At 38.0% G+C, this 26,181-nt stretch overlaps 1 protein-coding gene across 6 annotated transcripts in view; it reads left to right on the top strand.

Moving 5' to 3' along the window:
- fmnl3 (formin-like 3) overlaps window positions 1-26,181 on the top strand; it is a 73,604-nt gene that overhangs the window by 36,111 nt on the left and 11,312 nt on the right. For 5 of the 6 annotated variants that reach the window (XM_022677141.2, XM_022677140.2, XM_022677139.2 and 2 more), the window contains exons 5-22: window positions 4,639-4,722; window positions 5,085-5,219; window positions 9,545-9,653; window positions 11,103-11,179; window positions 13,154-13,247; window positions 17,392-17,466; window positions 17,569-17,679; window positions 17,759-17,908; window positions 18,749-18,850; window positions 19,768-20,131; window positions 21,447-21,527; window positions 22,102-22,226; window positions 22,406-22,608; window positions 23,333-23,567; window positions 24,585-24,653; window positions 24,785-24,865; window positions 25,764-25,893; window positions 25,989-26,149. In XM_022677141.2, the coding sequence (XP_022532862.2) occupies window positions 4,639-4,722; window positions 5,085-5,219; window positions 9,545-9,653; window positions 11,103-11,179; window positions 13,154-13,247; window positions 17,392-17,466; window positions 17,569-17,679; window positions 17,759-17,908; window positions 18,749-18,850; window positions 19,768-20,131; window positions 21,447-21,527; window positions 22,102-22,226; window positions 22,406-22,608; window positions 23,333-23,567; window positions 24,585-24,653; window positions 24,785-24,865; window positions 25,764-25,893; window positions 25,989-26,149 (2,386 nt within the window). The remainder of the gene's footprint in view (window positions 1-4,638; window positions 4,723-5,084; window positions 5,220-9,544; window positions 9,654-11,102; window positions 11,180-13,153; window positions 13,248-17,391; window positions 17,467-17,568; window positions 17,680-17,758; window positions 17,909-18,748; window positions 18,851-19,767; window positions 20,132-21,446; window positions 21,528-22,101; window positions 22,227-22,405; window positions 22,609-23,332; window positions 23,568-24,584; window positions 24,654-24,784; window positions 24,866-25,763; window positions 25,894-25,988; window positions 26,150-26,181) is intronic. The other variant, XM_049462895.1, reaches the window with a different exon arrangement.

Raw genomic sequence — 26,181 nt, 5'->3', positions numbered from 1 at the left:
CGAAAATGCAGATTTCTTTCTAGAATGGTTCGCTTGTGATAAAAACATGATCTGGTCTCGATCCGACCAGCTATCAAATATACTCATTTTTAAATAAGCTGCTGATAAGGTGCAGTTTAATCTGATATATTAGCCAGATAATATAATGCTATGACCAAAATGCTCTCTCTGCTGCTCCATGCGGTTTACACGCGCAGTATGTGCAGCGTTCACTGTTCATGTCTGTGCTTTTTTTATTTATTTTTATTTTTTTATATCTGACCAAAAAAGGTATAAGTCTGAAGCTATAGCTTATTAAGACTACCCTTTATAAAGCTTTTCTATAAAACAATTCTTTAATTTTTGTTTATAGCCAATACAGATAAATATCAAAAAAGAAACTAAAAGGGGCGCCGAGTGGTCCAGCGGTCTAATGCGCTGCCACTATGAGCGGGAGGTCGCAGGTTTGAACCCCCGCTCATGCAGCTTTACCATCAAGCTGCCGGTGCTTAGAGGGAGCAAAATTGGCTCTGCTCCCTCTGGGGTGGGTAGATGGCGCTCTCTCCCCATCACACTTAAGGTGGCGCTGGGCGGCACGAGGCGTCTGTGAGCAGATGAATCGGAACCTAGCCGCTGTGCTTTCCTCCGAGCGCGCTGTGATGCTGCTCAGGCAGTGATTCATGCGCAGCAGCTCGAAAAAAGGGGTGATTGACTTCACACGTGTCGGAGGAGGCGTGTGCTCGTCCGCATCCTCCGAGGGTCACGGGGCGTCACCGGTGATGGGGACGCACAAAGGGGTGGGACAATTGGATATCCAAATTGGGAGAAAAAATGGGGAAAAATCAGAAATAAAATTATATATAAAAAAAAGAAACTAAAAAAGAAAAAAAAAACAAAAATGTAATTGTAAAATAATTCACACAGATAAACTTTTCTTCGGTTTTATAACTACTAACCACCCTATTTTTAAACATTTTAAACATATTGTCTCTCTCTCCCTTTCTCTTTCTTTCACACTCTCTCTCTCTCGCTTTCTTTTATCCACTATATTCTGTATCTCTATCCTCTGTTTTGCTTCCTTTTACTCTCATTCATCACAATATTTATAAACCTCTTCCTCTCTTTTCTATATATTCTTTTTTCTTTCTTCTTTTAACGTGTTTGCTTTGTCACTATATTCTATATATCATCTCTCTCTCTTTCACTCTCTCTTTCTGTTTAACTTCTGCTTATAGCCTATACAAGTAAATATCAAAAAAGATACTAAAAAAGAAAGAAAGAAGAAAAATAAAAACATAATTTTTAAATAATTCCTACAGATAATCTTTTGCACAGTTTTATAAATACTAACCCCCTTATTTTGACATAAACATGGTATTGTAAATAAAGACTGGTATTGTAAATAATAAAATAATAATAGAAGTAAAAATGTAAGAATAAGAATAAAAACGAATATTTTTACAGTCAACACCAATCAAATTAGGAGGCTCCTTTATTGGAGGATGCTCCTTTACAGTGGTGGGTGGGGACACTTTGCACAAACACCTTGGGCAGTGGGCCGCCACCTTGGCGCCCAAAGGGAGCATTTGGGGGAGTTGGTTTTGTGTTGGGTGCCCCCCATTTCCTGATAGTCTGAGGGATTGAACCAGTGACCTTCTGCACTCAAGCTTCTTGTATTTAAAACATTTGGCCCATGGCTGCCTCCCATCTCTAGCTGCCAAATGTAATGGGACAGGAACTAGTATTGTGTCCCATGACTTTTGGGCCTTCATGTACCATGGAGGCTTAAAAATGTGGCACTGATCTGTGGGATTTGTATTTGGGACCTCCTACATTGAATGTAGATATCATTTCCAATTTTGAACAGTGTCCAGCCTCACTCACAAGATACCACCTCACAACATATAGAGGCATGGGCATTCCCATCCCATTGAGAATAGCACATTAAGATTATGTTCAGACGGTACTGGAGTATCGAACCCGATTGCTGTCCCTGTGTTTATAGAGATCTATAAATGAATCCCGCTCTTTTCCTCGTCAGTAAAAGAGATGCGTTTCCTGTCGGGCAGCAGGAAGTGCGCCACCGGGCTATTTTCAGAGCCGGGTCTTTGTGCTGGATGAAGCAGAACAGAGGTTTCTGGCGAGTCTGAAGGTCTGGATGCCGGGCCTCACCTCGCCGAGCCCATCTGAAACAGCATCTGGCAGGAAGAGAGCGGCCGGTGGGACGCGAGGGGGAGGAGCAGCCGACAGGAAACTGATGATCAACTCCACTCTCCACCTTCTCAATCTGTATAGTCCGTCTGTCTTACTGCTCTCGCGCTCTCTCTCTCTCTCTTTTACATAGACTCTCTTTTTTCCTCTCACACTTATTTCTCTCTTTTCATTTCTTTTTTTCTTTCTCTCTCTCAAGATTTAAGATTTGGTGTCTCTCTCTCTCTTAACCTCATTCCCAACCTTTCTCTCGCTCTCTCTTTTTGTCTCTCTTTCATTCTCACTCGCTATCACTCTCCTCTCACTCTCTCAATCTCAAACGCTTTCTCAACCTCTGTCTTTTTTCTCTCCTTCTATCTCTATCACTCTGTCTCTTTCTCACAACTCTCTGTCTCTCTCAACCTCTCTCTTTCACTCTCTTCCTCTTTATTTTTAACTCTCTTTTTCCCTCTTTCTTAAACACTTTCTCTTTTTCACTCTCACCCTCTTTCTCAACCTATGTTTAACCTCTCTCTCTCTCAATCTCTCTTTTTCACTCTCACAACCTCTCTCTTTCAATCTCAACCCTTGCTTTCTCGTTTTTCCTTCATCCACTTTATTCTTTATCTCTATCCTCTGTTTTGCTTCCTTTCTCTCTCATTCATCAAGATATTTATAAACCTCTTCCTCTCTTTTCTATATTTCCTTTTTCTTCCTTCTTTTAATATATGTTTCCTTTGTCACTTTGTTCTATATATCATCTCTCTCTCTCTCTCTCTCTCTCTCTCTCTCTCTCTCTCAGATGTGTGGTATTGCTTCCTTTCTGGCAAAAGTAACTACAAATACAAATCAGCACAACTCTAACAGTAATCATTCCAATGTGACTCGGCATGTGTGTGTGTATGGAAGTGTGTGTGTGTGTGTGTGTGTGTGTGTGTTAGCTTCAGGGAGGCAGAGTAAATGCGTTGGATGTCAGGGGATCAGCCTCCTCTCCTCGCTTCTCTCTCTGAGCCATATGCCCTCCACATTCTTCAGCAGAGTGCAGTGGGAATTCCTTCAATGCTGAGTTACGCTCCCCCCTCCCCCCCGAATCCCCCCATTCCCAAAGAAAAGTGCAGCTAAATGGAGGAAATCTGAAGCAGACCGCTTTTTTAAACTTTCCGTCTCCCTCCTGCCAAGCACTGGGGCCTTTAGTTTGGAAACATCAGAAGATTTTTCTGAGACTGAGTTTCCAGAGATTATTAGCCAGTGATTACTTTCTCACTCTCTCTCTCTCTGTCTGGACAACTCATTCTCTTTCATTTACTCTCGTTTCTTTCATTACTTTCTCACGTCTCACCTTCTGTATTTCTCTTTACTTCTGTCCACTTCAGTGCTTCCTCTAAAACACTGTATTCAGCATACAGTGATACTGTATCTCTCTGTGCTGTCTGGTATCAGTTCAGACAGGGTTGGGTCCGGATCCTCCAGAACTTTTTTAGAGAGAGTTTTAGAGAAGTCTTGCCCTTATAGACCTAATCCTATCAGGCATTGTAACTTGCAAGTACTTGTACTTGAAAGTAGACATTTCTCGTGATCATTTTGCTGTAAATAAAGCATATTTGGACACATATTTGGCTGTATGACCCTCATATTCCTCTCATTTAAATGGAGGGGACATACTGTTATTTTAAGGCTTGTTTTACAGAAGGTAAACTATTTCAAATCTATTATTTTTATTTATATAGTGCATTTTACCAGTGATGTTGCTGCAAAGGAACTCTATAGAAATGTAGAAGCAGAACAGAGACAAACATGGCAGTTAGTTCCTGTATTATTTGCGCAAATAACATATCAGTGTTATATGCTTTGACCAGTAATTCAGAGCAAAGGAACAAATTACACTAGTTAAAAGTAAAAATCCCCCCCGGGGTTTCGTTCCAACTGCCTCGGCGGCTCTGCTGAGGCTCAGCTGACAAAACACTGGGTTTACATAGGATCTCCGGTGGATTTTGTGTTTTACGGAGACTCTTAAGCCTCTAGGTCAGTGGCTGAACTGCCTGCACTTAGCAGGGCATTATTAAACATCTTGTAAAGTAACATATGACATTGCAAAGACTGTTTTATATACACATATACACATATACATATACATATATATATATATATATATATACATACATTTTGAAGAAGTCCAAAAATTCAAGCAACAGAAAACACAGGTGTTTCTTGGCAACAGAAAACACAGGTGCACCAATGCCTGAAATTAACCTCGACAACATCATCAGTCCAAACATGGGAACACAGCAGTGCACAAACCCATAGTGCATGCCTGTTGGAAGCTATGCAAACTGTTGTTTGCTTGTTTTTTATCATTTAAACTTATTGAACAGTCCCTTTCATTTTGTAAATGCTTGACTGCATTGAAAATTAGGGTTACCCTCAATGTATTATCGAAAATACAAACAAAAATGTCTTTTTTTATTGCAGGTGGGTGCGGGAGTTCCTGAACGATGAGAACAGAGGACTGGACATACTGGTGGAGTATCTCTCCTTCGCCCAGTGTGCCGTCATGTAAGTCCCACCACAGACCACAGACCTTCTCATAGACACAGCAAATACCGCACATGTTCAGGACTGATCCACAGAGCTAAAATCTGATATTTTAGTATTCTGATAAAGATATCATAAAGAAGGTGTTTATGATGTGCTTTGAGGGTGAGACATGGTGCTGCTGGTAATGAATAACCTGCTGCAGTGACCTGCAGGGCTGTGCTGGACTGAGTGCTTGTCCTGCTGAAGCTCCGCGCTGAATAACCTTGGACCCGCCCCCTTCTCCTTTAATGAGCTTCATTGCTAGCGCTGCTCAGGCTTACCCCTTGTATACCCCTGTCTGTGCTTTTCTGTATGTGTGTGTGTGTGTGTGTACGGCTCAGGTTGGATTTTGAGGGCCTGGATAATGGAGATGACGTCTCACTGGACAAGACAAAGTCCTGGAGCAGGTCTATTGAGGATCTGCACCAGAACGGCTTCGGGACTCTGGTGCGCTCGATGCGCCACTCTGTCCCTCGGTAAGTATCACGAGTAATGTATGTAATGCAGTTGTGGTCCTGCCAGCACCAGCTGCTCTGCTGCTCTCCACCTCCTCACTGCTTTCTAAAGTTAAATAAGCTTAAAACCAAGCTTTGAATAATTTGCATTTTGTTGCTGTTACGCAAAAACCTTGGAAATCTCCAAAAACGCAACTTTAAATCTCCAAAATGGCAATTGTTTCTCTTTTATTCTCTAATTTTTACCCTTTTTCTCCCATTAAAAAGAACAAGTCCCACCCCCCCCCCCCCCCCCCACCACTATAAATGCTCCCAACACTGGGTAGAGGAAAGCGCAGCAACCCAGCCCTGACACATCAGCTAACAGATGCCTGTGCTGACCAACATTACACTAGGAGCCCTAGTATCTTACACCCTGCACAAGGCGTGTCGTGATGCTCATTGCTATCTTACAACAGTCAAATTTCTGGCATATTGCAATCTTGGCAATGGAAAAAACAGGTGCGCTACTGACTGAATACAACCTAGACAACAGTTATCAGTCAGACATTCATTGCTATCTTGGCAGTGAATTGTTAACACATGCAAATTCCCAATATGCATACACCCCTGCTTGTTATGCACAAACAGGCAGCTGTTGGCAGCTATAAAAACTTTTACATCAACAATAAACAGAATAAACGAGCGTGAATCTACATCATTACATCAGTTTCCTTTGCTAAGAAAGGTTGGACACGTCCTGGTCGCTGCATCCCTGAAATAGCAATCCGCAAAAGACAGAGCACAACTGATGTGAAAAAAGTCACACTGACACGCCCTAAATCAAGCTGCATGGTGCACTTAATGGTTGATTTTTTGGCCTATAAATCTATAAAATAGGGCACTAGGAGTGATAAAAGGAGAGTGCACCACTCAGAGAGGGCAGGGCTCCGGCTGTTCATGGCAAGCAGCATGACCGGGATTCGAACCCTGCTTAACTTTTGATGGAAGTTAATGTAAAATGATTTAATTCCAAGTCATTTTGGAGCATATCTATTGGTCGATTAATCCTGCAATTTTTGGCACAATACAAAATATAAATGCCTGATTATATTCATGTCAAAAATGGAAAACTCAAAAATGGAGATGCAAGGTTTTTGTGTGACAGTAACAACTTTTGTTGCTTGTGTGTCTCACCTAAAAAAGCCTCTCGAGAAACAGACTCTATAAAAGCTCTGTGACAACTAATGTGTGGTATTTCTGCACCCGTTTCTTATTTTCCTATTCCAAACTCTACTGATAACTCTGTTTCTCTTTCACAACCACAGATTTCACTTTGAGTGCATTTCGGGAGAAATCACATGTACACCAATTTTCCCACACCCGGAATATAGTTACTCAGCCGGTCATGTTTGGTGTTTTGCACTGGAGCTGTGAAGCTAATGTGTTTAACATGTAATGGAAGCTAATAGCCCACCAATTAGCATTTCACAGGCCTAAATCATCACACGCCTCAAACTGTGTGGGCTTCTTTATAATCTCTAATAGGCTTGTTTATGTGGTTTCTGACACTCTGTTTTTGCTTAAAAAAGAGAAAAATGGAGTTGCATAGCATACAGTCATTTAAAAGAATTGGACAACCGATTAAAGAGCCGATTAACACCCTGATTTTTGCTGGCTCCAAATTTGAAAAATCTTTTAAAACGTACTTTATTTCAGTAATTCAGTTGAAAATGTGACACTCGTATATATTATATAGCTTTAGTGATCTAATTTAAATTGTTTATTTCTTTTTTTGTTGATGATTATGGCTTACAACCAATATAAAAACCCAAAAATCAGTCGCTCAGAAAATTAGAATATTATATAAGATCAATTGATACTTTTGGCAGTGTGGGCAGTGTGCCAAATCCTGCTGGAAAATGAAATCCACATCTTCATAAAAGTTGTCAGCAGACTTTGGACTTGATAATAAAACACAGTGGATCAACACAAGCAGATGACAGACATGTCTCTCCAAACCATCACTGATCATCAGTAAATTTTACATTTTATTCGTAAATCAAGGGGCAGAGTCTGGAGGAAGAGTGGAGAGACACACAGTCCAAACTGCTCGAGGTCTAGTGTGAAGTTTCCACCAATCAGTGATGGTTTGGAGGGACATGTCCATCATCTGCTGGTGTTGATCCACTGTGTTTTATTATCAAGTCGAAAGTCAGTGCAGTTTTGTTTTCCCACAAAATCTTACAGCACTTCATATCTTACAGCTTCCCTCTGCTACTGACAACTTTTATGGAGAGGCGGATTTCATTTTCCAGCAGGACTTGGCACACTGCCCACTCTGCCAAAAGTACCAATTGGTCTTATATAATATTCTAATTTTCTGAGACACTGATTTTTGGGTTTTATCATTGGCTTTAAGCCTTATAATCATTAACGATAAAATATAATAAAGTTTAAAATAGATCACTGTGTGTGTTTAATACATCTATATAATATATGAGTTACATATTTTGAACTGAGATACTGAAATAAAGTAACTTTTCAATGATATTAAACTTTTTTGAGATGCAGACTGATTGTAAGAATGGTGTAAGAAAGTGATGTAGAACTCCTGAGCTCAGCACACAGGAAGCATGTGACTCTCTCTGTTCGCATTCACAGATAGCTTCTCCTCAGGGCGCACCGCATGCAATAGGAACCACAGTGTCGAACAGTTTGTGTGTGTGTGTGTGTGTGTGGCAGACACACTCTCTGATCGTGCAAATAAAAGCCAGAATTTGATATGTGGCCTACTGAGCCGAAAAACGCACTTCCTGAGAACACAACTCATGCAAATGATGTGCAGTTATGCAATTATCACTGAATTCAGCTTTTCTTGTTTATGTTTTTCACAACTTTATCAAATAGGAATTTCAGCATGTTTTTTTTTTTATTTGTGCATATATCAATCCTTAAGCATTCAACTTTCTCAATCCTAGAGCTTATATTTATATTTTAGGATCTGTTATTCAGTTATAAACTGCTATAAACCATTTATTCATTCATACCTCATTCAATATCAACAATCTTTATATTTATACTACAATATCTATAGTATTTAACATCTACATAAATTATTTAGTTTATAGAACTATTATAATAATAAGTGTGTAATTTTCCCCTCTAAGTAATTTAGCATTTATTTTAAATGATTCAGTATTTCCAATAAATAATTTAGTTACTAAACAAAATTCAGCATATGATCTAGCTTTTTAATTGATTCATTATCCATTAATAATGATTCAGAATCTAATTTAAATTATTTAGTATCCCCTATTAGGAGCCAGTGCGTTTGCTGTAAATTATTCATTGTCTACTATAAGTGATTTAGTATCAGCTTTAAATGATTCGGTTTATCCAATAAAAGATTCAGTTGCTAAAAAGGATTCAGTTATCTATTAACTTTTTAATTGATTGATTATCATTTATAAATGATTTAGCATCTAATTTAATTTAATTTCGTTATTCAGTATCCACTATAAAAGAGCCAATGTGTTTGCTGTAAATGATTCAGCATCTACTATAAGTGATTCAGTATCTAATTTCAATGAATCAGTGTCTAATGTCAATGATTCAGTTTCCATGATAAAGGATTCAGCATGTACTGTAAAAAAAATCTAAATCTACTATTAATTATTCAGTTTTTATCTATACATGATTCAGTGTATACTATAAGTGATTCAGTATCCACTATAAATGATTCAGTATCTACTATAAATGATTCAGTGTCCACTATAAATGATTCAGTATCTAATTTTAATGATTCAGTGTCCACTATAAATGATTCAGTATGCACTATAAACGATTCAGTGTCCACTATAAATGATTCAGTGTTCACTATAAATGATTCAGTATCTAATTTTAATGATTCAGTATCCACTATAAATGATTCAGTGTCCACTATAAATGATTCAGTATCTAATTTTAATGATTCAGTATCCACTATAAACGATTCAGTGTCCACTATAAATGATTCAGTATCTACTATAAAGTATTCAGTATCTAATTTTAATGATTCAGTATCTACTATAAAGTATTCAGTATCTAATTTTAATGATTCAGTTTCTACAATAAATGATTCATCATGTGCTGTAAAAAAGGCTATATAGTGATTCAGTATCCACTATAAATTAATTGATTCAGCATGTACTGTAACTGATATTTTTGAGGCTTTAAGTGTTTCAGATGTATTTTTCCATTTGTTTGCATGTGAAACATTTAATTATGCAGATTTTTTTATGTAGATAAAGATGGACCTGGTGGAATTTCCCTTTAAACGTGTCTTTTGCTTATTTTCATATCATCCCATATATTTTATATTGCAGCTACGGCACGGCAGCAAACAACAAAACCATCAAGAACTCTCGTCTCGTGAGTCAGAAGGATGACGTGCACGTGTGCATCATGTGTTTGAGAGCAATCATGAACTACCAGGTACTTCACGCTCTGATAACAGCCTTTACAGAAAGACTCTGCTGAAGAGAAATGATGTCATTTAACAGCCCATCTGCCTCTAGTGGATACTCAGAGACAGAACACAAACATAGGCCTGTATTTCTGAATATAAGCTGGTTGGAAACCATATTTGAACCAATTAAAAAATGTAACTCTTTGATTAGTGTTAATTATGGCTGTATTTTATTCTGTTGGCATCCTGATTAGATAACCCACATGGAAATTTGATCTATGGCAATGTATATGTTCCAAATATAGTACATATATTAAATATATTAAAGCCATGTATGTATTTTATTGTACTACTGCAAAAAAACAACAAGCTGTAACATTCATGGGCAAAACTGACCCGGTGAATGTGTAACTATTGTTGCTAAAAGTCATTAAAAATAATATTTTTCTTTAGAAACATAATCTTTAACTGTTTAACTTTAGTTAAAGATCCTCTCTTGTGAGAATTGGTTATTGGTAAGAATTTTTCTAAACTGGGAGCGTGAAATGCGGTCTTCTTTCAGAGCGGATAAATCCGATTCCAGGTTATGTTCAGTCAGAGAGAGAGAGAGAGAGAAAGAGCGCTCAGTCAGAAACTACACTCCTTAGTTTCTTTGGTTTTACTATGAGTGAATGAGCTACTGAGCTCCTCTACTGAGTTTCCTCTTCGGAAGTCTCCATTGCTCCACCAGGCGGATCCTCTTTTAGAGGCTGTTCATATCATGTAAGTTCATAAAGACGCATAACGTTGCATTTAGCGGGTGTTGCATTTATTTAATTTTATATTAACTTACACATGAATTATGTACAGTAGCATGAGGACATTAGCATTAGAATTTAAAGGCAAAAACATTTTTGACAGGGCCGAAGGAGGGAAGCGCAGCGACTTAGATCCGATACATCAGCTCACAGACGCAGCCTTGTGAAGATCCACATCACCCTAGGAGTGATGAGGGAAAAGAAGGCCATCTACTGTACTGTACACACCCAAAGAGAGAGCAAAGACAATTGTGCTCTCTCAGGGCTCTGGCAGCAGATGGCAAGCTGCAAGACTGGGATTCGAACCAGCGACCTGCTATACCAATCAGTTCCCCTGATAAGGCTGGATTTTAACCTTTAAATACTTAGAGTCATGCTCTTGGTCATGTGCTCTCTTTATCAAGGTAAAGGGAAAAAAAACAAGAATGAGCTGCCAAATTTTTCAGTTTTGATTTTTGTATCAATATTAAAAACTGTATATGAGCTGTTATGGGTTAAAACGTATTGCCAGGGCCACTGCAATGTGTTGCTCTATAATCCCAGTACTAGTATTTTGTAATCCTGTAACCCAAACCCTTATTCAATATACAACAATAGCTCCAAATGGAGGTCACATGCCCTGATGCCTGAAATCACATCCCCTGATCTCTCTCTCTCTCTCTCTCTCTCTCTCTTCAGTACGGTTTCAACATGGTCATGTCCCACGCGCATGCGGTCAACGAAATCGCCCTGAGTCTGAACAATAAGAACTCACGGTAAGTACGGCTGTTTCTAAACACCTTTGGGACAAAGGCCTGGAGCTGCTGGGAGAAAGCTGCAGGAACGACCTGATTATCAGGTTTTACTCATTACATACTGTTCAGTGGCCCCTAGACTGAGCTGAGGATTGAGTCTTTTTGGAAGTTGAAGTGATAATCAACCCCGGGAGCATTGTGAAATAGTAGAACATGGCAGCATTGCCATAAATGTGTGGCCTCATACCAACTTAAACTGCAACATAAGCTTGGCATCACTTTACTGTACTGTAGAGCACCATTTAAGATACCACTTAAAAATGTTAAGTTTCTTTGATTTTACCAAATTAAAAAAACCTCTGGAATATAATCAAGAGGAAGATGGATGATCACAAGCCATCAAACCACCAAACTGAACTGCTTGAATTTTTGCACCAGGAGTAAAGCAGCATAAAGTTATCCAAAAGCAGTGTGTAAGACTGGTGGAGGAGAACATGATGCCAAGATGCATAAAAAACTGTGATTAAAAAACAGGGTTATATTTCACCAAATATTGATTTCTGAACTTTATGAATATGAACTTGTTTTTTTCCTTTGCATTATTTGAGGTCTGAAAGCTCTGCATCTTTTTTTGTTATTTCAGCCATTTCTCATTTTCCACAAATAGATGCTCTAAATGAGAATATTTTTATTTGGAATTTGGGAGAAATGTTGTCTGTAGTTTATAGAATAAAACAACAATGTTCATTTTACTCAAACATAAACCTATAAATAACAAAATCAGAGAAACTGATTTAGAACTTCCAGGGACCTGACATTTAAAACAAGGCACTGAGAAGTTTAGAAGTAGTTAATAGTTAGTAATAGTTTATTAAAAACTCTGTTTACACTGTTTAATTTCACACCTTGTCAACTGTCTATTTTTACGCCTTGCACCCGCACTGTTAAAATAGCGTCAGCGGTTAGGAATGAATCTACACTGATGGGTGTGCTAGACTGCAAGTAAGGTGTGTTTGGGTATTTGGGGTAATTTCTGGCATGTTTCTTGTATCTTGGGAGCACAAAATACAGGTACAGCTACTGACTGATTAAAACCCTGACAACAGTCAACAGTCAGCCAGCCATTCCTATCTTAACCATGCAGGAGCTCCGCACACACTGTGCACTGCAGAGCACAAACCTTTTTAACTTTTAACTCAACAATAAACAGAATAAAGAATAAAATAACATTTACTGTTCCCTTAAATTAACTGCTGGTGTATCTTCACAGTGTGAATGTGCAGGTCAGTATCCTCTATCTGCTGAGATGCGCAATAATGCTGCTCTGTTAAGATACGAACGTGCCAAAGTCAGAGCTCACCTGCTTCTTAAAGGGAATGACAATTCGCACACATTGGTTTGTTTTATGTTATGAAAAACACCCAAAACACACCCATAATTAATTGAGAGAATTAGTACATGACTTTTGCACTATTTGAGCGGTGTAACACATTTTCTGTGCCCTCATAATACTAAAATCACACTGTAATTCCAATTCATAAAAATTTATACTTTACATGCTCATGTAGACTATAGCATAATGTAGCCTAATGTAGAATGTCCTACAGTAAAGTGATGTTAAAAATCTTTCTTAGCATAGTGCTAAATGCTAATGTCACTATTGCCTCACAGCCTAAGGAGTTACCAACCCAACTAGAAGATTTCCCCACCCACAGAAACAAATTCACGCTTGGGTTCTCACTCTTCAGCAGGGTCTGGGTAACAGAGGCGAACCCAGAGTCGGGGGTTAGCGATCACCTCTGGCTCTCATGTTACTGATTTTATAAATTCTGGAACAAAGAGCACAAAGCAGGTTTTTCTCGCCCGCAGGAGAGATCTGGCCTCGGCGCAGGAGGATAGTGTTTAGTCTGGTCTGATGTATGACTGGTAATGTAAGTCTCCTCATTGTGAGGGTCCTGTGTGAACGCTCACGGCTGCCGATGTTTTGTTCTGCAGGACAAAGGCTCTGGTCCTGGAGCTGCTGGCTGCTGTGTGTCTGGTGCGAGGAGGGCATGAGATCATCCTCTCAGCGTTTGATAACTTCAAAGAGGTACCACCTTAACGGGAAGTCTGGACAGTCATATCTTATCAAAGCACTGATACAGAGACTTGAAAATTCATTCATACTAATGCTGGGTGTTATATTGGTTCATAAGAACAGCACTTTATCTGAGGAGCTCCTGCTGCTGTTTCTTGCAATGAGTGTTTTTATCTGAGTGAAACAGAAAAACAATATACAGCAAACAGCAATTATTCACTCAGAATAGGGAGGGATAGAATTGCGCAATTGATCCACAACTTGAGTTAAGAAAAGTTTATGTATCGTAAGTGATATAACTCCATAAAACTCTGGATATGAGGTGCCAAAAAAATTCAAGAGCAGTATCTATAGCCCTTTTAAATATATAAATAATAAGCTTGAACTGAATGCATTTGTTAACTGGAGAAAGAAGAAAATTGTGGCTGTTTTTTAAAAGTAATGCCTCTAATGGCTTTAATAATAATTATTGTAAATTAATATTAAACTTGTGTCTTACTTATACAATAGAGCTTTTGAGAAGTATATTTCTTAAATTCTGAAACATTGAGTATTTCAGGTCCATTTATAGTATTTATTCCTATTTTTTATATTGTTTTAATTCTATAGATGTTTTTCTGCTAATAAAGTCTGATTTTTTCATATATTGTGTAAATTTGTGGGACAAAGTATACCCAATAGTAATCAAAGCCTCAATGTAAGGTCTTAGTATTTTATATTAAATGTACTCTTAACACAAATCTATATAAAAAATAAAGTAAAAACAGTGACGTACGTTTTTGGTCATACCCTGAATACCACAGATGCTCTCCGTCCAACCTGGCTAAGCTTCAGCTGTGTTATAAAGAAGAATGGGCAAAAATCTCAAGTCTCTGGATCTACAAAGCATAGATATAGGGGGTCTAAAAACTTTTGCATGTCACACTTTTCCGATTTTTATTTGATTATTTGAATACATTTTTGAAAATCGTGTATTATTTTCGTTCCACTTCACAATTATGTGCTACTTTTTGTTTGAAAGTTGGTGAATGTACTGCGAAAAGTTGAAAAACGGATTACTATTATTACTATTTGGTCATAATGCACTGATTTTTGGCTTCAAACAGGATTGTGGGAAAGTTTCATTCCGTCACGTTTGTATGTTAGCATTTGTGCTGCATCTCAGGCCAGTCATTTCTTCACACTTATCAGATACGATACGAGCTGGAATGATGATGATAAGGATCAGGGTTTTGTGGGAGAGAGTTGCCTGTAGAACTCAGACGTTCACTAAGCTTGTCTGGTTCTGCCCAGTCAGCTAAACACCGGAAACCTGGCAATTACCCCACGTTCTGCCCCAAGCGCCCCGGAGAGCTAATCAACTCTGCAGTCAAAACAATGTGGCAACCACTGCAGAGAGAGACGAGCCATGCAGAGCAATGTGATACACACACACACCCAGCTACACACACACACAGCTACACATACACACACACAGCGTACCCCTTTACACACACGAGCAGAGCGTACGTCACCACTCCGGGGTCCTCTCGCTTTCCAAAAGGGTTTTAATAAGTGAACATATGACCACATTCTCTGTCGGTTAGCAATAAATCACCATGTGTAAAAGTAGCTAAGCTGATTTTCAGGAAAACAATAAGTATCACAGTAAGAATCACAGTGTATAAATAGCAAACCAAACACATCTCTACTGTTCATTCATCCAAAAAAGCTCCCTCAGCAGCAATAACCCCATTACATAGCATTATAATGCCTGAAAACCCCCTTTATTTATATTTTGAGCAGTTATATCTGCCAAATTGTGTTATTTTTCCTTATTGAGAAATACGTAGTATATTTTTTTAAACAAGGATTTTTATTGCCCATTAATCCTTAGGCATATTTTGAGTTTTAATTTTAAACTTTTATGATCTACTATAAATGGATAAGTATGTACTAGGAATGATTTAATATATATTATAAATGATTTAGTGTCTACTGTAAATGAACCATGTCTACTATAAATTATTTAATATCTATTATAAATCATTTAGTATCTACTATGAATTAAGCAATATCTACTAAAAATTATTTATTATCTATTATAAATGATATAGTATCTTCTCTAAATGAACCAGTTTCTACTTTAAATGGTTTAGTATCTATTATAAATTATTTAATATTTACTATAAATGAACCAGTATCTATTATAAATGAACAACTATCTACTATAAATGATTTAGTATATATTATAAATGGTTTAGTATCTACTAGATATGAACCAGTATATTCTATAGATTAACTGTAACTATAATTATTTATTCATTGCTATAAATTATTTAATACCTACTACAAATGATTAAGTAACTAAATATGGTTCAGTAAGTTCTATTAATAATTCAGTATCTACTATATAGTAAGTATATAGTAGTATCTACTTTAAGTGATTCAGTAAGTACTATAAACAATTCATTATAACTAATATAAATGATTCACAAATAATCTAATGGTAATAAATAATATTTAATAATAATAATCTGTTTGTTTTTAGTGTTCTAGTACACATGTTTTTGACAAACAGGCTATATAACCATGATTATAAAAAAATAATTAAACTACCTACCCATTAGCATATATATGTTAGTGGTATTGTCCTTAAAATAGACTTGAATTATTACATTATTACAAGCTACTACAGGAAAATATATTTAACTAATAAAGAAAGTGAGTCCTGAACATTTTTTTTTTGTTTAATGTAAAAGTAACCATATTCAAACATGTAAAGTACAAATTAAGGAAAATATATTTTGCTCAGATGGATTTTCATATGTAGTATATATTTGACATATGCTTTAAATTTATTTACTTCTATTAATTCAGTTCTCAGTTAATCGTATAAATAAATGTAATGTTCTGTAATATGTTCCATTTCCACCCTGTATGTCTGTATAGTGCAGCATGTGGGAGGCTTTGGCTGGATCTCTCTGTTTCCAGTTCTTGGCTTCTGAAACTCCTCTTTTCCCATGAATATCTATAATTAAGCCCCTGATTTTCTCTACTAATGGCCTGTGTTGACCTTTCTTTCTTTCTCTCTCTCTCTCTCTCTCTCTCTGAGCTCTGGGCAGTCTGTAATCTGATAGGCTGGTGTTTTTATATCAGACCTCTGCAGGAAGCTCCTGCACACTGCTTTATTTGTGTGTTTAGCTGTAAGTGATAGATGCTTCAGGTTTTGATGTGCAGATTTTGGAATTCCTTCTGAATTCTTGACATTTCACACACTAAAAAGTATATAGATTTGCACGAGAGCCACACTCTAAAATCCAGAAATGTTTGGGCACCAAGTGTAAAAGATAGAGATACACTGAAATTCACAATTATAGCTGGTTTTCATTACTTTTGCTGTTTTAACACCATCATATGAATGGCCGGTAACTAACAAACAATAAACTAGCCACGGAAAAAAACTTGAAAATACAGGAAAGGGTCGGTAACAAAAAGGCAGTCATACAAAAGAAACATGTCATAGAAGAGCTAGGAAACTAGATTTAATACTCAGCAAACAGGATAACAAACATAGGGGTATATACTGTATATGTACCGGAGGTCAGGTGGGAACAATCAGAAACTCGGGGAGTGGGAGTCAGGGAAGTGCATGTGGGAAGTAGAGTTTGGCGTAGCAAGTTCAAGCGAGTCCAAAGAAGGCAGAATAAAAAAGCACAACACATACAGTTCTATTCCAGTAATACATTTACCTCAGCAGTGCTAGTGAAAAGTTTGGACTTCAGTACTTTTTCATTATTTTAAAATTAAATCTGCATTATAGATTAATAAAACTAAAATCATCCAAACTAAGAAACTATGGTGGGAATATTTCAGAAAAGGCTAAATTTCTGATCACAGTGGACAGTGAAGCACAGTAGGTGGTAATAATGGTGACCGACGGCATCTGGCTAGTATTGTTCTATATTATGTAATAGACAAGCTACTTATATACACAGAAATCACGTCCGTTTATAGGGAAAGAGACCCCTCACACACATCCCACAGGTCAGTGCAGCATCCTTTAGATTCTGTGGGTATGGCAAAAGTCATGGGACATGTTATTAATGCTATTAATGTTATTAAAGCTGCGTGTAATAGTAACACATGTATCTGTATTACTGTATTTACTCTATAGGTGTGCAAGGAGAAGCATCGCTTTGAGAAGCTGATGGACTACTTCCGCTGTGAAGATGGAAACATTGATTTCATGGTAGGAGAATACAGTAGCTTCCCTCTCCTGATATCTTTAGATATTTAACATTATCTCTGTATGCTGGAACTTACAGGTGTGATTTTTCTGTGTGTATCTCAGGTGGCCTGTATGCAGTTCATCAACATTGTGGTCCACTCTGTAGAGGACATGAACTTCAGAGTACATCTGCAGTTTGAGTTCACCAAACTGGGTCTGGATGATTTCCTGGAGGTAGGAAATGTACTCATATACTTGTATTTTTCTCTAAAAGAGAGCACTTTATGATCATTTGCTTGCTCTATTATGACAGAAATCCAAGCACACTGAGAGTGACAAGCTGTCGGTACAGATCCAAGCTTACCTGGACAACGTGTTTGACGTTGGAGGACTGCTGGAGGATGCCGAGACGAAGAATGTGGCTCTGGAGAAAGTGGAGGAGCTGGAGGATCAACTATCACATGTAAGAACTAGCTTCATGGAGCTTCAAGTTTCATGTTTCCAGTATATATAAAGATTTAAATGTTAAAAATTATTTTAATATATAGGTTTCATAAACAGATTGTATGTATCTGAGATGCCTCTGGTCCTAGAAATGTTGCTGCCACTTCTGGACAGGGTTAACATGAGGCTGTTCTTAGAAACTCATGTAATGCTGCTTGCCATCAGCAGCCAGAGTCTGAGAGAGCAATTACAATTTGCCAATGCTCTCTCTGGGTGGGTAGATACCGCACCTCCTAATGTTGGGGGCTGGCTTACCAGTTTACCAGTGACTGGGGGGATTTAAGTGAGTGGGTTGGGTAATTGGCTTTTCTATATTGTGGAGAAATGGGATAAAATAAGAATTAGAAAATTAGAAAACTTGCCAAAAATGCCCCCTGAACCTTTTTAAATAAAAAAAAAGTATATAAACTTAGGCAAACAAAATATTATAATATAATATTATAAAATATCCCAGGAAACGGGGGAAAAAAAAAGAAATTCCCCGTAAAAAAGTCCCTGCAGCGTGTCATCAAGGCTCATCAGAAACTGAAAGTGCCGCTGCCAGCGTTTCTGCCCTGTCATACAGCTGAGATTATGAGCTACGGATTGTAAATAGAGAGAGAGAGAGAAAGAGAGAGAAAGAGAAAGAAAAAGAAAGAGAGATACAGTTACAGTAACATCATTGCCAGCAGCAAGTGAGACAGTTGGAGCTCTCTCTGCTGCCCAGCCAATAGTATTTAGGATCAATACATTCCTCCCAGATTTCTCCTCTCATCCCACCATGGTTCCCACTCTTACCCTCTACCTCTGCCTGGACCAGGTGACGGAGAAGCTCCTGGAGGTGGAGAATGAGACGGTGATGAAGGTCGCTGAGCTGGAGAAGCAGCTCCTCCAGAAAGACAAGGACTTAACAGCTATCAGGGTAAGAGCTTTGCTTTTTCTTTTTTTATTGAGTCATCTCAGGCTGCTGCCATGCACACACACACACACCCACACACCCATTATCATCTCACCACCTCTGAAATGATCTGCCTTTACTCTTTATTGGCAGTGACTTAAAGATTTTTAGATTACAGTCATTTTAAAGGGATGTAGTGACGCTTTAAACACTATACACCTCAGGCTATATGAAAAAACATAATTATTATTTTTTAATCAGATGTTTCTCGGATTAAGTATAAAGTTTAAAGAGTTTTTTTTTTCACAGTCTAGAGATTTGATTGGATTAGACTCACATGATTACGTACTTAGATTACATTCACATTCCCATCTTTTTTCAACTCTGAATCTAATAACACATGTATTTAAGTATGTTAAATTCAAGCAGCTTTTCTTAAAAACAAATCAGTCTTCATTTTAAAGAAATAGTTGACTGAATAATCAAATAACTGATAATTATGAGAAAAAAACTGTTAATTATTGTACCTTGTAAAGTAAAGTGTTACCAAATTATTTAAATTAAAATATCAGTTCTATTTTAGGCTTTACAGTGTATGATTTTGCCATTTATAGGTATATGTTTAAGTAAAATGAACATTGTTCAGAAAGTTTTAGGAGTTCAGAAATCAATATTTGGTGGAATAACCCTGGTCACAGCACTTTTAATTACAGTTTTCATGTATCTTGGCATCATGTTCTCCTCCTCCACCAGTTTTACACACTGGTTTTGGATAACTTTATGCTGCTTTACTCCTGGTGCAAAAATTCAAGCAGTTCAGTTTGGTGGTTTGATGGCTTTTGATCATCCATCTTCCTCTTGATTATATAACAGAGGTTTTTTAATTTGGTAAAAGCTGTATAAGCTGAGCTGTATATATAATATTTATTCTCCACACACAGGAAACATACGAGTCGACCAGCACACAGGTCCACACACTCCGGCGGATGATCCAGGAGAAGGATGCCGCCTTCCAGCGACACACCAACATCGAGAAGAGGCTGCTGGAACTGGAGCAGCAGGGCACCATCCGCCTCCGAAAGCAGCCTGATGGAGACATCGCCATCGAAGCTCTTGGTGGAGGCGGAGGTGGAGGCGGAGGTGGAGGGGGGCATGCTGGGTCTGCTCTCAGGGAGGTGGGCTCAGGGATTCCTGGTCTTACTGGAAGTGGAACCGTGGCAGAAATTTCTCCTGCTGCTGTGGAACCTCCTGCTCCACCTCCACCACCTCCTCCACCTCCCCCTCCACCCCTACCGTCTGCTGCAGGTAATGCAACTTAGCATGCTAGCACCTAAGCTCCAAGCTCTTGTCAGCAGAGTTTGGCCAGTATTTTCTTGTTTAAAGTGTGCAGTATGTCATGGGAATCTGTGTAGGATGTTTGCTCTGAATGTGCACACTATTCCCCTACTCCCATTTCCACCCCCGGGTTGCCAGGTTAGCAATGTCTTCAGCAAGGTTCATTAACCACAGCTAAGTAATCTAACACTACCCCTAGTAGAGTACTGGAGACAGGCATTTTGCCCACTGAAATGTATATATCTTTCTCGCTTGCCACTGTGTGTCAATCTGGCAACCCATGTGAGTTCTCTCCAGTGTTTGGAAATTGGACTCCTGTAGCCGTTTCACAAACCCGCTCAAATGTATTACTTATTGAAAAGGTGGGGCTTCAGGCATTTTCCTCCTCCTAAAAGGTCTTCACAGGACAGGACATAGCTCTACTGTAAAAAAAAGATATATATACTTTAATATAACAATATTTATTGACAGATAAATAAGATACTTTTATTTTTTTTAACATACAGCTCTGGAAAAAATAAGAAACGACTTCAGTTTCTGTATCAGTTTCTCTGATTTTGCTATTTATAGGTTTATGTTTGTCTAAAATTAACATTTTTGTTTTATTTTATAAACTTTGGACAACATTTCTCCCACATTCCAAACACAAAAAATATTGTCATTTAGAGCATTTATTTGCAGAAAATGAGAAATGAGCTTTCAGACCTCAAATAATGCAAAGAAAACAAGTTCAGAAATAATTATGTGGTGGAATAACCCTGGTGGATTTTAATCACAGTTTTCTTCATGCATCTTGGCATCATGTTCTCCTCCACCAGTCTTACACACTGCTTTTGGATAACTTTATGCCTTAACTTCTGGGGCAAAAATTCAAGCAGTTCAGCTTGGTTTGATGGCTTGTGATCATCCATCATTTTTTAAGTGGCCTCTTATTTTTTCCAGAGCTGTATATCTATGAATTGGGATGAACTGGAAGCAACACACAGCCCAGCACTTCCACAGTTGCTTTCAAAGATGCAGTATTTTTCTCAGAGCAGCCTGAGTCCAGTTGCTTTATTCAGGAAAGGGAAAGAGTGGGGAGTTTCCTCCGTCTCAGAGGATCGGGCGCTCTCCCTCAGAGCCCCGGTGTGCTGAGGAAACAGCTGCAGCGCTGCTGGATTAATGTCAGTGTGATCTCTGTCCTGCTGCCTGATAATAGTCTGTCCTGTCTGGCCGTGCTGTAGTCTGTAGCCTCGTGAGTGATATACTATCAGATCAGAGTAACAGTCTGACATCTGTTTTACAGCAGAGTGCCCGCCTCCCCCACCTCTGGCCCCCCCGCTTCCTGGAGCATCACCCTCCGTCATCCTCAGCGTTGGATTATCAGGTGAGTGAACGAAGTAGAGTATTAATACTAATATATGACTTTACCTTTCGTTTAATGAGAACATTCCCCATTATATTCAGGCAGTGTATCCTTAACCGTAATCTTGACAGGCTAGTTTTATTGGAAGAGTCATGCTTTATTTGGTATTATTATCAATAAAGATTCTACACTATAAATTTGACAGTATTTTCCCTGTAAATGTTTTCTCTAAAAAAATAATTTATTAATAAATTCTGTTGTCAGGTTCAGGCAGGGATGAGACAAGTGCAGATACAATAAAAGAGCTTTATCAAATAAGGATATTTAAAAAAAATCAGGCTAACATGAAAGGGTGTGAAGTTGAAAATACAAAAATGGGTCAGCATAAACACAGAATAAACAATACACAGGCAAAATAAATGCTTTGTATTGACAGACAGAACCATATCTAATACTCGACAGGGAGTGAGTTAAGTACAGGGGTATATATAATGAGGTGAACAGGTGAATTCAATACTCAGGTGATTGTGGATAACTGTGACTAATCCCCTTTAAATATCTGCAGCTCTTTAATTCTGATCTGTATAATCTGTAGCTATACGCATCAAGAAGCCCATAAAGACCAAGTTCCGCCTTCCCGTGTTTAACTGGACTGCACTGAAACCCAACCAGATCAACGGCACTGTCTTCAACGAGATTGATGATGAGCGAGTGCTGGAGGTGAGACGTAGCTCTCAATATTGTAAAAATTGTATTTTAAACTGTACCATAACTCCAGTGAAATAAATATGTACATTGTGTAGTTTTAAAATCGTCTTCACTATACTTGCTACTGCAGAAAAGTGCTTTAATGAGTGTGTGTATATGTGTGTGTGTGTATATGTGTGTGTTGTGAGTAGGAGCTGGACCTGGAGAAGTTTGAGGAGCTGTTTAAGACGAAAGCTCAGGGTGCCGTGGTGGATCTGTCCTGTACAAAGAGTAAAGTCTCTAACAAAGCAATGAACAAAGTTCAGCTGTTGGACGCAAATCGATCTAAGAACCTGGCCATTACCCTGCGCAAGGCCAACAAGAGCACGGAGGAAATCTGCAAAGCCATCCAGACGTGAGTAACACACACTGCATACACAGAACTTTTATAACACTGACAGGGTTTTGCTGCCACACTAGATTTATAATGAAACAATCAACCAATCAAGCTTTATTTTGCCTCGGAAGTACATTGAGGGCAACCCTTATTCTCAGTGTAGCCAAGCATTTACATTTGAAAACAGGGACTGACATGACAAAGAAAATAATAACTAAATTTAATCATTTTAAAACAACAGAGAACTGCGACCTGCTTTCCGACCTTTAGTTCTAACAGTTCTACAAGGACTGCTGGTTCATTCTTTACAAACTAACATACAGACACTCTGGCAGAAGCTAGAAAGAGACCGAATATGTCTGTGAAACCAAGAAAACGAGAAAGAGAAACTAAAATCCGCCTCAAACATTTATTACACTCTACAACTGTAGGGGGAGCCCGCGAGCACAAAATCTCAATCCTACCTAGTGGAGCTTTAAAGCAGAAAGTCTACACTTTAATAGCATCTCGTTAGTTTTATTTTAAATCCGTGTGGTGGCTTACAGAGACCAAATCATGAAGATTGTGTTACTGTCAAAATATTTATGGGCCTAAACGTAAGCAGTTACAAGGTTTTACTAGAAATCAGGATTTTAAATGTATTTTAATATAAAGCTTTTTTGAATTGGCATTTTGAGTAATCAGATTATTAAATCAGATGTAAATCAGTGGAATCTTCATGTGTGTGTTTTTTTGGCTGCAGGTTTGATCTGAAAGCTCTGCCGGTGGACTTTGTGGAGTGTCTGATGCGCTTCCTGCCCACGGAGGCGGAGAGTAAGCTCCTGCGGCAGTACGAGAGAGAGCGGCGGCCTCTGGAGCAGCTGGCCGAGGAAGATCGCTTCATGCTCCTCTTCAGCAAAATCGAGCGTCTCACGCAGAGGATGAACATCATTACGTTTGTCGGGAACTTTAGCGACAACATCAGCATGCTGACCCCGGTGAGACGTGCATAGGTGTTACTGTCATGTTGCTATACTACTGATTTTACTTACAGTTGTGTTGAAAATAATGGCAAAATGCATTAAATGCAAGAAATGCAAATTAAGAAAGTCTCAGAAAATTAGATTATTAGGTACCACTTTAAAATAAGACTACCTTTATAAAGGGTTTATAAATGGTTTACAACTAGTTTATTAATGGTTACTTATTAGGTTGTAAATGCCTTAAATATCTTTAATAATCAGTTATAACACATACGTAGAAAGGGCAACAATATAGATGGCTGTGGGTTCACTAGTTGACATACAGCAGGTCATTGTTTGGCCTTTTCTACATATGTGTTATAACTGATTATTAATGATTTTAAGGCGTTTACAACCTAATAAGTAACCATTAATAAACTAATTGTAAAACCTTTATAAACCATTATAAAGGTAGCCTTATTTTAAAGTGGTACCAATTATTATATAAGACCCATTGGTACTTTTGGCAGTATGGGCAGTGTGCCAAGTCCTGCTGGAAAATGAAATCTACTGCTGTAAGATTTTGTGGGAAAACAAAACTGCACTGGCTTTAGACTTGATAATAAAACACAGTGGATCAACACCAGCAGATGACATGATATATCATGCAGCTAAACAAAATATATTTTATACTCTATTTTGTTTAGATGCATGTACAGTTAGTTATGTAATTTAGATTTAATTTTTTATTTTTCTTATCAACATGTTTAAATATGCAATTTGGAGTTTAAAAGCATCAACTGCATTTTTTTTCTTTCAACAAAATCATATATTATATATATATAAATATATAATATATATTATGTATAAATATATAAATATTCATATATTTTTTAGATGTTTAAGAAGTCAAGGAGTTTGGGAGTTATAAGTGAGGTAGAGGGATTATCACCCAACATCCTGACCCCACTATTGCCCTGGTCGCTGAATGCAATCAAATCTTCACAGCAGTGCAGGTTTCTTAAAATCATTATCTTTTCTTTTTTCCCGTAGCAATTAAACGCCATCATTGCTGCATCAGCCTCAGTGAAGTCCTCTCTGAAGCTTAAACGAATGCTTGAGGTGAGACTTTTAGTAAAACTTCAGACTTTTTAATGCCGTTGAAATGTGGAAAGTGATTATATATTATTACTTCAGCACAATATATAATATATAATGAATTTTATGTTTTGTATTTGTGTTTCTTCATACAGATCATCCTAGCCCTTGGAAACTACATGAACAGTAGTAAACGAGGATCCGTGTATGGGTTCAAGCTTCAAAGTTTGGATCTGGTAAGTATCATAAGACTTTATAATGTACAAATTATTATTTAAATATATGAGGTAGTTATCTGTGCCTATTTGTGTTATTATTTGAATTTAATTCCCTCTTAATGTTACTTTGAGAGCATCAGTTGTAAAGTTGTGAAGAGGTAGAGTTACAGGTATACAGTGAATAGTGAATATTTGAATAAGATTGAATCCATATTATGAGAAGCAACAACTACTCAACTGAGTCACAAAGACCATCAAAAATATTATGATGAAACTGGCTCTCATCAGGGCTATCCAAGGAATGGAAGGTCAAGGTCAAGGTATACCACTGTTATTCAAAACGTAAGTGTCTATAGCCCTATCTGGACCAGATTAGTTTCTTACAGGGTTTTGGGGTAATTTTCTCTTTTATTGTTTTTTTTTTATCCTCTTTGATTTTATTCCTGTCCAGAACGATCATGTTCGTGTTTTTCTCCGACATCCTCTGAGAAAATTACAGGCTGAATTATCTACTGTTTTTTTGTGAACTCCGTGGTTTTCCGGTAATTTTAGTCCCATCCGGATTCACATCTCTGAGTTTTGTCTTCTCGCGTTTAATAAAATACTGTAGCTATTTGTCCACTTACATGCACTGTAATTACACTTTGGGCGTATGTTTCCATAGAGATCCACATAAACACAACAGCCAGTGGAAATAGAGGAGCTACTGAACATGATGTCACGTGACCGAGAAAGCCTAAAAACTCACTTTCCCTCCTGTTTTTTCAATTGCAATTGAGTTTTATCACTCAGTAGAAATGTGATATATATTTTTTAAAGATGTCCCCCTGAGAAACTAATCCCATCCGGATAGGGCTTTAGATTAATTTACTACATATTAAGTCTCTTTTTCTGTGATGTGTTCACACACTTCCAGTTGCTGGACACTAAATCTACAGACCGTAAGATGACGTTGCTTCACTACATCGCTCTGATAGTGAAGGAGAAGTACCCTGAGCTCGCCAACTTCTTCAACGAGTTGCACTTTGTGGACAAGGCAGCAGCAGGTAAGAGTCTGAGTGAGACAGACGACTGAACTATTCAGAAACGACTTAATAATGTTTCAGTATGCTGACGTTTCACTATATGTGTGTGTGTGCAGTGTCTCTGGAGAACGTGTTGCTGGATGTGAAGGAGCTGGGTAAAGGTATGGAGCTGATCAGGAGGGAGTGCAGTCTGCATGATCACGCCGTCCTGAAGAACTTCCTGCAGAGCAGCGACCAGCAGCTCGACAAACTGCAGAAAGACGCCAAAACTGCTGAGGTGATAATACCACATAAACACCCTGAGAGTCC

Source organism: Astyanax mexicanus, chromosome 13 (genome assembly GCF_023375975.1).
Source record: "Astyanax mexicanus isolate ESR-SI-001 chromosome 13, AstMex3_surface, whole genome shotgun sequence".
Lineage (NCBI taxonomy): Eukaryota > Metazoa > Chordata > Actinopteri > Characiformes > Acestrorhamphidae > Astyanax > Astyanax mexicanus.
This window is presented reverse-complemented; position numbering and strand designations above follow the sequence as displayed.